Genomic DNA, 12,667 nt, shown 5'->3' on the forward strand with positions numbered 1-12,667 from the left:
CTGGTCACAACAACTTTTCCTTTCTGCGTCTGCTTCTTGGGATTTGCTCTGTTAGCTTTGTTTGTTTACAACCTAAAATACACTTCCTTCAACTACATAAAGCTTAACTTTATCTCAAGTGAGCTGGACCAGTAAAACAGAGCCTGAAAAGCCTTTAAATTTAAACTATGTAAACTCTATTCCCAGTTTCGGGGTGGGGTGGGCAGAAGACCAAACTTCATGAGAAACAAAGCCATATGACACTATTCTAAAAATATATGGACATATACTTACATTGGTAAAATATCAATTAGAAATAAAATATAAAACTACATTGTACAGGATTTATTTCCACTCAAAAAATCTGAAATCTCATCCGAGGAAGAGTCGTCAGTTCACCCTTCGTTAGTTCACTGTTATAATCATTATCAACGTATTATTTCCCCATATTTCCACACCATCACTCATAAGAATGAGGGAGTTATATAATAAGTTGAGTTTATTTTGAACCAATTCTGGAATCCGATTTTACACATTATACCAATATTTTATATGCTGTTATATGCAGCTTCATCAAAAGTCACTCCTAGGAATGTATTCATTGCATCGGTCAAAAATTGCGTCATGAAGATGAAAACAACACATAAGTTGCTCTGGACTGTCGCATTGATTTGGAAATGTAATGACCCTGTTTTTTTATTTATTAATTTTTTTCACATCCCTCAAACTATGTGTCTGTGTGTGTAAAAGAAAATACAATGCTATTCATCCTAGATCATTGAAATATTACAAATAATTCACTGATTATAATAAGTAGTCAATCTGGAAAAACTCCATGCTCGTACAACACGCGAGTAAGTAAGGACGCCGTACGTGAGCGGCACGTGTAAGTATGGCCTCCGTATGATAATGTGACAATCGCACGGAGATCGTACGTTCTAAGCACATACAACTCGCTTACCACGTGTGCAACGTACGATACACGCAACTGCTTGTGTCCAGGTAAGTGACGTGCGTTGATGTATTCCCTTCCCCATGTTTTTAGAAAAATGTGGTGGCAGTGCCCCCCCCCCAAAAAAACCCCAGTCCGGGCTAAAAACACGCACGGTGGGTTGTGACCGTCGCTTTAATGTCATCCACTGTAAAACGTCTGGGGTCATAATGCTGTGGCTGGTTGGTGTATGTGTGTCAGGGAGACGGCGTTGAATAATGATACCTAATGAGGGATTCTGAATTCTGTAGTGCGGCGGCGCTAATAGTTTAATCAACTGTTTGGACTGCGGAGGTGCTCAGCCTTGTGGATGTGGATTGTAATTTGCAGTTCACACCGTGTCATTAAGCTGCATATAAAGATATTTGTGTAACCAATTAATAGCGATAATCTTCCATAAAATCATTTTTCCAGGGAAGCCGCGAGCGAGCAGTCTGTCGCTGCTTCTGTTGCTAGGCAACCTGCCCCGAGGAGACGGTGGCTGTAACGTCGACCGGTGGGGTCCGGGGCCTTTGGCGCCGACCCCGAACCGAGCTGTCACCGCAGCGCGGGCCTCTGCCCGTGTGTCTGTGGAGGTCGCTGTCAGGTGCTGACCTGGGGTCACGGCGACGCCGTTGCCGTTGACGATGGGTCTCTCCTCCTCCTCCTCCTCGGGGGGCTCGATGCTGGCTTTCTCCATGTTGCTGACTGACTTGTTGCGCTTCCTCTTGCCCTCGGAGCTGGGTCTGGCGCCCGGGAGCAGCTGGTCCGTCACATTTAGCAGCAGAGCGCTGGGCTCGGCCGGCGGCTTCGGGGTGCCGTAGAAGTTATCTGGAACAAGAAGGGAAGCGAAGGAATTCAGAGCGAAGTTTCGTACTTTAAATTGTCAACCCCTTTAGGACTCGACGAAGCATTTTGTGCGAGTCTGTTCGTGAGGATAGGTAAGAGCTGGGAGCAGCAAGAGAACAGATCGATGATCAGAAAAGCAAAATCAACACGCTTGACTCAAATGACTTAGAAATTGATGTAGAATCTGTTGCTGGTGTAAAAGGCGTTTCTCATGGGGATGGAAGAAGACTGTCGAAGAGGAAAGTCAAATAGTTGCTGGTCAAGCAGTTTTCAAACCTTTCGAACATAGACAGCAATGTAGATTTTCAGAGGCGTTCGCTACTAAGTCATTCAAACGAACAAGAATCTTTTCAAAGAACCCGTGAGCTGCAAACCATGAGTCATCTTTCAATCCTTTTTGACTCGTTCACCTCAGTGCGGCACTGAGCCTTCAACCATAGACAGTTAGAAGAGATCTGGCTTCGTCACACCGGCGACATGTGGCGTCTCCTGCTACGCAGCTACTCCCACAACGATCGCACTGCAGAACAAGCTAATTAATAATAGAGACAAGCACCGGGTTAATTGTGTTGTGACTTTTGTGCAGAGGACTGAACTCAATTGGAATAACTGTGATTTGCTCTGTATTGTTACCAATGGTACACAAAACAACTGCACTACTTCTGCGATCTACAGGTCAATGAATGAATGAATGAATCAATCAATCAATCGGGCACTCTTGCATAAGTGTTTGTATTACCAATGGTAAGGCGTCCAATATTCAACACAAAAGCCATATAAATATGATCAGAAAAACTATAGCTAATATACTGATGCGCTGTACCGCCATAGTACATAATTCTTCTGCACATGCTCAGTAGCTGGACAATAAGAACACAGTTTGCCTCCAGTCTGTCATGACTCCCAGTCCATGTTCTCCTGGGACTTGGTGGTTTTACCGTCTATAGTCACTGTAACAACAATTCAACTCAGTCGTCTGTCTACACCAGGGGCGTCAAACTCATTTCAGTTGAGGGGCCACATCAACCTGATCTGACCTCTGGAGGCACAACAAGTCAAACGTAACATATTAAACTGCAGATATGGACAAATGCAAAGTCTTTCCTTCTTTTGATCCTTTTGTAACTGCAAGAATTTGTACCAGTCTATTCTGAAATATACATATTAAAGGAAATCAGATATTATATTTGCAAAAAAAAAAACCACACACAAAAAAAAAACCCCAATCAGCTGTATCTGGATATCGTATGTTTATTCAGGATTAAAACAATTTGTCATCATCTGGACATTGTTTTGAGTTTACGTGTCTAAAGTATTATTTCACATAAATTGGACTCATTGTTTTATTGTGAAAGGGGTTGCATTATGTGACCTCCACAGACGCATTAATGTCCGGGGTCAAATTCTGACCAAGGGCGGTTTTGAATGTCATTTTTGCCCATCTAGTGTTTTTAGATCAGCCTCTGTCAGTTTCCATATTTATAATTACAAAAAAAAAAATAAAAAAATCACATGGCGGGCCGGATTAGATCCTCTGGCGGGCCGCTTCTGGCCCCCGGGCCGCATGTTTGACACCCCTGGTCTACACGAATGTCCGTTTTCTCCTGTGGTTAATGTTTTTAGCTTATTGTTCTGTGTGTGCGTGTGATTACAAACACAAACCACAGCGCCAACTCGTGGCCGAGCATGCCAACGCCATTGTTTTCAGCGTTTCTGCCGTTTCTATGGAAACAGACATCGTTTTCAGTTTCAACTGCTCTTCATAATAAGAGGAACAGTTCGATGTGGTTTAAAAAACTTTGTCGCCAAAGTATTAGTTTATTCAAAATGGTGTGTTTTAATAAACTTGCATTTCCACTAAATCTTGAAGAATGATAGTGGTAAAAATATCCAATGCAAAGAGACTGAAAACAAGTTGAGAGCGACGGAAAGAAGTCCGTCCTCGAGGCCCAGAGAGTGAAGTGAGAGTGGGTGGATGCTGGCGACACCTCGGTAACATCTGCAGGGTTCAGGAGGTGTTTCCGCGCCCGACACGAGGCTTCGTGTTTCGACCAAGCTTTTTCGAGACTCCGTCACGTCTCTCAGCATCAGACCACTCCAACGGCGGCGCGTATTTACAGAAACGTCTTGACCCCCCCCCCACGCAGCTCGTCGGGAGCTCATTTTACTCATTTCTTTTTCCCGCTACTATGTTCTTCCTTCTCCTTCTCTGCACATCAATCACTTTGCAGGCCACGCTCGCATTTCCCTGGCACATAACTGCATTTCTGCACGACTTGGACTGCATAATAACCGTATCTCTCTCTCAGTGTGGGTCTCTGGTCAGAGCCAACTACCTACCTCTGGGAGCTGCAGTTTCTTCCACTTGGCTCCGACTCAACAGTCCCTTCCACAGTCTTCCAAGTGGATTTTACATTTTACTATCACTCCTTCTGAAAACTGGCAGCAGTCCAAGCGTCTCTGACGGTCTCCATCAATCATAGTGAGAATCTCATATATGCAAGTTGAAGGCTTTTTTTTTTTTTTTTTTTTTAACTTAAATCAGCGTTGTTAAGATTTGGTTTTTATGAAGTCTTCCAAAGTTGGGAAACTGCTGCCAGTTAAGTGAGTAGATTACAAAGAGGAATCTCAGGAGCCGGTATCTTAAACGATGAGCCAATCAAAGAGAGTCTATCTGCTACTTTTCTTTTCTCAGGGGTTAACTTGACCGTTTGAGCGAAAAGAGGCACAGACTTCAGGAAATGCTCTGATTCTCCACCTTAAAAGACTTTAATTCAAATCTCGACAAATGATCACTTCTTTTTGAAAGAAGATACAAGGTGGGGAAGAGGGGCAATCCCACACCGTCGTCTTCTCTATGCTACAAAGCAGAGAAAACAAAAACATTTTGACTCTGTAGATATACTGCTGCAGCTCCAGAACTGTCTCCCGTTGAATAATAAATTCAAAATGGATGTTTGAGCTTGTGTAAATACAGAGACGAGTACTTATCCTGGTTCCACTTTCAGGGGTCGTACCACGGACCGAACACTAAGTGGATGATCTCAGAAAGGCTTCTGCTTATAAATCAGTTAATATTGATCTTGCTTAAATGCACGTGAAAGCTGAGTTATTAAAGAGGCACATTATTATCGATAATCTCCAATAGCAACAGAAAATACGTGTGAAATTATTATAAACAACATAACGCATTTGTACGTTAACAAAAGACTGTATTACCATCGCATTTGGAACACGATGGTTTGATCCATTGTGGTCCCATGAGGCTAAACGAGCTTTCAGGTTTCGATATGGTGAAGGTGTATTTTGTTCACTTCATTAGGTGTTTTTTTCCTTGCAATAATCTATTTTAAGAAAAAAAAAATCAGCTACTGGAATCCCTCGCCAGATATTGAGGCCCGTTTACACATTTCAAGTCAAATGGTTGCATTTCCATGTTTTCATTTCAGAAAAGCTTCATATTTACTTGACAACAGTTTATAAACGGTTGTTTACACAGAAATGACAGAAACCACGAGTTGGCCCTGTTGGTTGTTTCTGTAATGAAACCACACAAACATGTACAATGGCCAATATGCTATAAACGCTAACAATGGTAGAACACTTCTGTACGTTAGTGAGATTACTGTGTGACTGAGGGACATGAAGAAATCGGGGATTGGATCAATCCTCCTGATGGATTTTTAGAAAAATTACTGGATCACATTGTTTCACAGCCTGACACATGTTGATCTAAAAATGGAACCTTGTGATTTTCCATGAATTCCAGTGGGAGCAAAAAGTACAGAATCAGTTTTAGGAGAAGGAAATGTGGTTCACTGAAGATTTGCTGGCAGATTAGCTTGTAGCTTATCTCCTCAAGCGAACTCCGGTGTCGCCGGTAGTGAGATCAGACGTGAGAAGTCGATGTGTGTGCAAATCCGTCGAGATTATTTTAATTCACGGAGCGTGAAATACAAACTGCAGGGGAAGTCAAAGAACAGCCAAAGAGATTCTATGAAGAAAAAAAACTAAACAAAACTCATCAATTGGAGTCTGGTTGGAGCGACCTATTGAAACATCTTGTTCACGTCGTGGAAAAACATGAAGGCTGCGATGAAACGTGGAGGAGAAGAGCCGTAACAAGATTACGGGGACTGTCGGGATTAGAGTCCCGCGAACCTCAGACACAAATCCCGGAGTCTTAACGAGCTGCAGATTTGCCGGCGAGAAGAAAGCGTGCTCGACGCGTGAACCCAAACAACCCGCAGCATCACAGGAACCTGGACTTTGAAGAGGGTGTGTTGGTGGAGCCGCCGTCACCGCTGACAGACACGATGAGCTCGTTCGCCACTCGCACGGCAGGCTGATAAAGCTCAGTTCAAGTCGACGATCTCAATTAGTAAAGCTGACCAAAAAAAAAATTCTCGGAGATGAAGGTTTCGTAGTATTTTCAGGTACTAATGAGTATAAAGAAGGTACTTTGCAAGTATTAGTAGTAGGTGTATGTGCTCCATTTTATTTGTCATTTGTTGTTTTTGTGTATGTATAATTGACCGCTCTATATGTTCGCTGCTTTATCAGTGTTATTATAGATTTGATCATGTTTTTACTGACGTTATTTCTGTTTTTATCTTTCTAATTATAATGTGAAGCATGTTGTGAGCTGTGAAAGGTGCTATATCAATCAATCAACTTTATTTATAAAGCGCTTTTAAGCAGCCGCAGCTGAAACAAAGTGCTGTACATTGTAAATAAAAATATAAGTCGCAAAATAAAAACATTAAAACAAAAAAACAATAAGATGTTAAAACAATAAACAAAACATAAAAGGTTAAAACAACAAATAAAATGAAGGCACTAAAACCAGACCAGTCTCACACTGAGGTAAAAGCCAAAGAATAAAAATGTGTTTTAAGACTAGTTTTAAAAATGGACAGTGACAGTATAAATTAATAAATTTTATTTAATAATAATAATAATTATTATAATATTATTATAAAACATTTTCAAACATGTACAAAAAACTGAAAAAGAAACAGAGTAATAGTAATACATTTTATTTGTATTGGACTTTACATTCATTCATTTCAAAGTGGTAAAAACAACAATATAAGCTAAAACGTACTATTGTTGTAATAGTAGTAGTAATAGCAGTAGTAATAGTAGTAGTAATGGCAGTAGTAGGGCAAATGGCAGTAAAAAGACCATTTCCAAAGAGACTGAGAAAGAGTTGAGTGAGGAAAAAAAGCCCAGAGAGTGAAGTGAAGGTGGATTGAAGGATGCTCGCCACACCTCTGTAACATCTGCAGAGTTCATGAGGAGTTTCTTCACCCGACATGAGGTTTCGTGTTTCAACCAGCTTTTTCCCAAACGGCCCAAGACGACATCACGTCTGGCTTTATTACGTCTTTGGTTCATCGGGAGCAGGTAGTAGAAGTAGCAACAGTAGACGTACTTTCTACTCTTAACAATCCATTAGTTAAGCTGCAGCTCATGTTCAGCTTATTTTTGTGCAACTCCCCTGGTGCTTGCGTTGTGCTGTTCAGTCCATGTAACCAGTTGAATAACCAGAGCTATTGTAGCTCCAATAAAAAAAAAAAAAGAGAGAGAGAGTCAGAAAAAAGATTTCTCAGACTGGAATAATTAAAACGAATGACCACAGCACAAAGCTACACGAGCGTTAAATTACCACCCAGACTGCCGTGTTTGTAAGTGGAAGAACGCCATAATTAAAAGTACAACTGTAATGGAAATTTGCAGAGAGATAAACAGCATCTCTTCATTTGGGCTTCGGCGCCAGGCCGTGCTGGAAGACGTCGGGAGTTCCTCTCTCTTTCTCTGGATTTCGACCTCCAACGTTTTCACATCTTTGTGATAACAAATGTCTTCCCTTTTAGACTCATTCCCTCTTTCACTTTCTCGCACATCTAATTGGCCATTAAATTATTAAAATGTACGAAACCACGAATGATGGCCGAGCGGCCGCGCAGAAGGAGAGGCTGAGTCTACCTCTCCCAACGGACGGTATCTCCCATCGCCCAAAGGATCTAACACCGCTTCTGGCAACCGACCATTAAATTGGCCATCTGCAATTTCAATGTGTTTTTTTTTTTTTTCTCTTCTTTCTATCTAGCAGAGGAGAGTGAGTCTGCAGTCAGGTGGGAATGGATAAACTTAGCTGCTCTGTGTGTGTGTGTGTGTGTGTGTGTGTGTGTGTGTGTGTGTGTGTGTGTGTGTGTGTGTGTGTGTGTGTGTGTGTGTTATCTATATAATGCCAGGTGTCTCCAGAGAGTTGAAGGATGGCCGGGCAGACCGGAGACCGCATTTTTCAAGCGCTTCAAAATCCCACCCGGGAGCCCGTCGGACCGCCGGAGAGACGGAAGATGGATGGATGAAGAGAGTCTGTTTGTTTTGATTAAGCAACTGAAGTACCTCAGACTCAAAGAGTGAGCCAAGAGGAAGCCAACTTGAAGCGGCGAACGCGTGCGAGTGAATGGATTCATATGTCTATCATGCGTTAGTGTTTCAAGGGTCTCAAAACAAAAGGCGTTTCCCCAAGGGGCTGCAAAGTTGAACTCTATTAACAATCCAGATAAAAATGTGTATGTTAAATGTTACTTTAATTTTTTTCGTACTTCCACCTTGAATAAGAAGCAAATCTGTTCTATTGCAGGACTCTTTACCATACCTCAGCCTGGTGGCTACGGTGAAGCACGGTCACTGCAAACCATTTGAACAACTTGAGAGTTTGCATCTTGTCTCCATTTTCCTGAATTCGTCCTCTGGATTAGCTTCGCTTACTGAGACCACCCTCACTCACGTCAACAATCACAGCAATACTACCAGGCAGGTCGCATCAGTATACCTGGACCACATCCATCAATCTACTACTAAATGAGTGAAACATCAAATATGCACCAGGAGTGGATTGTTGGTGGAAGTGCTGGTTAAAAGGTAAAAAGTCACCGCAAAGCAGATGGGGAAGTCAGAATGCCTGCAGTGGTCTCATAGGTGCTCCACTGCAAAGTGACCAAATCCACCGGTTCAAGGTTGTACCTCCGCTTCCTGCACAGCACCAAGACAGTTAAATCTTCTGGTGACACAAAGTGCAGGTCAATGATCCTGATATGCTTTCCAACTTTGATGCACAAATACCAAATCGCACTGATTAAATCGTATAGCTTTGTATTTTTGAATTAAACTTGGGATGAAATCCAGTTTGCAGTATGATGGGTGCTTCACCTGCTGGAACCAGGATCTCCATCCATCCATCCATCCATCCATCCATCCATCCATCCATCCATGTCCTAATATGGATCCCCGCAGAAATGAGCTTATAATAAATGCTCTTGACTATTAAATTTGACCCCCCCGTCACACAAACCCAGCCCCCTAAAAAACATATTTATGAAAATTTTATTGTATTATTTTCTTCACCTGAGTTTGACATTTCCATCTCCTCGAGATCTCAAAGAGTATCAGTGCTCATCATGGGTATCTTGTTTTTTTTCACGTGAAATGTTGACGAGGAAATTGATCAATACAAATATTTCGAACATAAAGATCTTCAAAAACATATAACATAAAAAATCTTCATCATTAATTCACACTATAATATTTGGAGTTATATATTTCTGTAAACAAAAGTCTTTGTCATCATGTAAAAGAACAGGTTCAATAAAAAAATAAAAACAAAACTCAATTTTGATTAATGAACATGTTTAACTTTCTAACTTGATTTGTGTTGATTTACAATCTTACACTGGGAACCAATAAAAGTTGTGGTTGTTTTGCAGTACCTCTTAAAGGTGGGGTCTGCAGTAAAACACATTGAAATTGATATTGATATTTGATTGTAATGGATTACTCATCACAAGAAGTTCACCTGCCATTTCTGGCATTTTGGATCCGCTTTGCTCTGAGCTCTCGTCTTCGTTCTACCGCCACAAGTTGAACCTCCTCCAGGTCTTTGTTATGTGACTGTAGTCTTTTTTTAACAGTACAAGGAACTGCTTGTCAAAAAATATGGCTCATTAGGAGGAGGTCCAGCTGGTTCCTCAATATCTCAACATTCATTCAAATCGCTGCCACTCAATCAGAGGAAATCCCCCATCATGCCACTGTTTATTTAAAGCACGAGATACTTTGCAGTCCAGCACCTCAGTCTTCAAGCTTTTTCAAACCGTCAGTCGCATTAACTATGATGTTTGCTCAGAACTTGGGGATTCAGTGTTTTGCTCAAGGACACATGAACCACCAGCCTTGGGAATGAAAGACAGTCCACACTGGCACATGAATCACAGCTGCTGCCTCGGCCACATGGGTGTGACGGCTTCTCTTCATCCAGAATTTAGAGAGGTTTCCTTCGAGTTGCCTTGATGACTGATGGCGCTCTCGTCGCCACAGAAGTGGAGGGCGGCATTCGACCGAGGAGTGATGAGCCTCCCTTGTCTCACCACTCATTCAACCCGCTGTCACTCACTCAGAGAGAAATACCCAGAGTGCCTCGATGCCTTAAAGAAAGAAAATCCAGCGGAGAAGAGGGACAACGATTCCACACGGAGCGCTGAATCCTTACCTTCATATGTTCCACTCTCGAGCAGGGCGCCGCTTCTCTCCAATTCCATAAAGCGGTCAATGGTCACGAAATTATAATCCACCCCGGGGACCTCTCCTTCCTTGGGCTGCCTGGTCGTGCCTGCGAGGAGATAAGCAAAGGCCGGGTCAGAGCTGCTGGAGATGCAAACGCCTCGACGCCGCCAAATGACAAAAAAAAGCCTTTGGCCGCATTTGAGGCAAGATGAAAACACACTCACCCTCACCTGGCTCTATTTACTAAGTGACCCCTTCATTCCTTGGTGCCCCTTTTTCTGCCTCTTGCACAGCTGAGGCTGAACATTTGAGCGCAGTGTGTATTCAAGGGGGGGGGAAAGGAGGAGGACTGGCAAGGTGTCCATTTCAAGAGCTAAGTGATGCAATTTGGACACCAAGGGGAGAAATCAAATCAATTTGCATGGAGGTGACAGCATGGCGAGGACTCCCCGACGGGAGCCGCAGTCCTTCCAGCCGACAAGCGCCCAGGAGGGATGAAAGTGTTTCGCCTGGTTGGAGCAGGGCTTTTCATGTCGGGGTTCACTGACACGACACTCATCGCCACGCTGGTAAACAGCGTGCGAGAGAGTTTACCGTGTTAAGCTAAAGGTACAGACGACTTCCCAAATACTTCCTCAAAGCTCCGTGCTAATTAGACTTGTTAAAACGGATTCCCAGCTGCGATAACGCACTGCACACTACCCCCGAGGTGCTGAATGGGTTTTTCCACATCTGAGAGAGCGTTGTTCACACTGAAAGCGGAGCCCGTAAAACACACTCGTTCGCCCCTCGCGACGCCGTTTAGAGTATCCATCTGCGTGTTTTAAAGTTAACGGGGGAACGATGTGCTACTTATCACCGCCGGTCGGTGGTTTTGGGGTGATTTGACTTCATATAAGACCAGCTGACATTTGCTGCTGTAAGTTGACACACGTTTGGAACAAAGCCTGTAATAAATAGACGAGTTGAGAAGCAGGAAGACTGAAACTGACGTTTTTGTTTAGTTTTTTTAAAGGGTATTGGTGGGGCCACTGGTCGGTGCTGTTGATTGCTTTTGTAAAGGAAACCGCACGCACACACATGCGTGCAGATACTAATACGATATGAACATAAATAATGGGAGTACATTGACATCCATATGGACACATGAGCAGGTTGGATTGTTATTACAGGTGACTGTCAACTACAAAACTACCAAGTCCCAGGAGAATCAATTTCCATGCACATTAGCAACGTTTTGGCCGAACGTGGAGCTTGAACTTTTTCAAAAAGTTTTATTTCCTCCTGTTTATAAAGAGACGGCGTTGGACCGTTTTCAAAAAGTTGTGTTTTCAATGGATCTGAGAACCATGGTCCTGTTAACCACCAATTGAACCAGTGAACCAGTAAACGATCCAACCAACAAACGAATGAAGCAACAAACATGTGCATGAGCCAATGAACCAAACAATGAGCGAACACAACGAAGCAACCATCGGAAAAATTAACCAACCAACAAACTAATGAACCAACCACCCAGCCAGCCAGAATTGACAGTAGTATATACAATAAATAAAGAAAGCACAAAATGTTTCTCATGAATAAGTCCAACCTACAATCAATGGCTTAAGATTTAATCTTAAAAAGTACAAGCTTGTCGCTTCTCAAGTCGTTTGATATCGGCAGCCTTTAGTGAGCACGTTTCATCCAGTCACTCAGGCAAATGTCATTTCAGAGAAGTAGCTTCAATCACTTATTTCATTGTCGTTCAGTGATGATTTTTTATTTTTTTTATTGTTTATTTTTTAGATCACTGACAAACTGACGAGTCGATAACTTTCATCATCCTGTGAGCTGCATTGGCACTTCTGTTCACATTCAATTTACTTCAATTCAATTTTATTTCTATAGCTCCAAATACAACAAGGTATCTTTTCAAGGTACTTCTTTAGAGAAAAACCAAGTATTCCACATGAGTAAGCAGAGGAAACGGTGGAGAAGAAAAACTCCCTTTTAACAGGAAGAAACCTGCAGGACCAGACCTTCTGCGGACCCAGTTGGGGTTAGAGGATAGAAAGACAGACACGCATAGGACAGACCGCGGCTTTGACACTCTGGTGAAATGAAGAAATCAAAACACACGATGACCATCTTTGACTGATACCATCCCGAGAAGCTTTTCAGTCTTCAAAGCGCCTCACGCCCGTCCGCTTCTCCTTCCCGACTTCTTCCCTCTAATGTGAGGAGTTCACGCTCCTTGAAGTTTGCAGGAGACCTTTCTGCAGTGGCACATTTCAACTCTTTCCAAAAGGTTTT

At 42.6% G+C, this 12,667-nt stretch overlaps 1 protein-coding gene across 1 annotated transcript in view; it reads right to left on the reverse strand.

Moving 5' to 3' along the window:
- The window catches only part of magi2a (membrane associated guanylate kinase, WW and PDZ domain containing 2a), a 229,291-nt gene that overhangs the window by 73,503 nt on the left and 143,121 nt on the right, over positions 1 to 12,667 (reverse strand). The window contains 2 exon segments of the mRNA XM_080518115.1: positions 1,565 to 1,780; positions 10,359 to 10,478. Coding sequence (XP_080374241.1) covers positions 1,565 to 1,780; positions 10,359 to 10,478 — 336 coding nt within the window.

Source organism: Blennius ocellaris, assembly GCF_963422515.1.
Source record: "Blennius ocellaris genome assembly, chromosome: 22".
In the NCBI taxonomy this organism is placed as follows: domain Eukaryota; kingdom Metazoa; phylum Chordata; class Actinopteri; order Blenniiformes; family Blenniidae; genus Blennius; species Blennius ocellaris.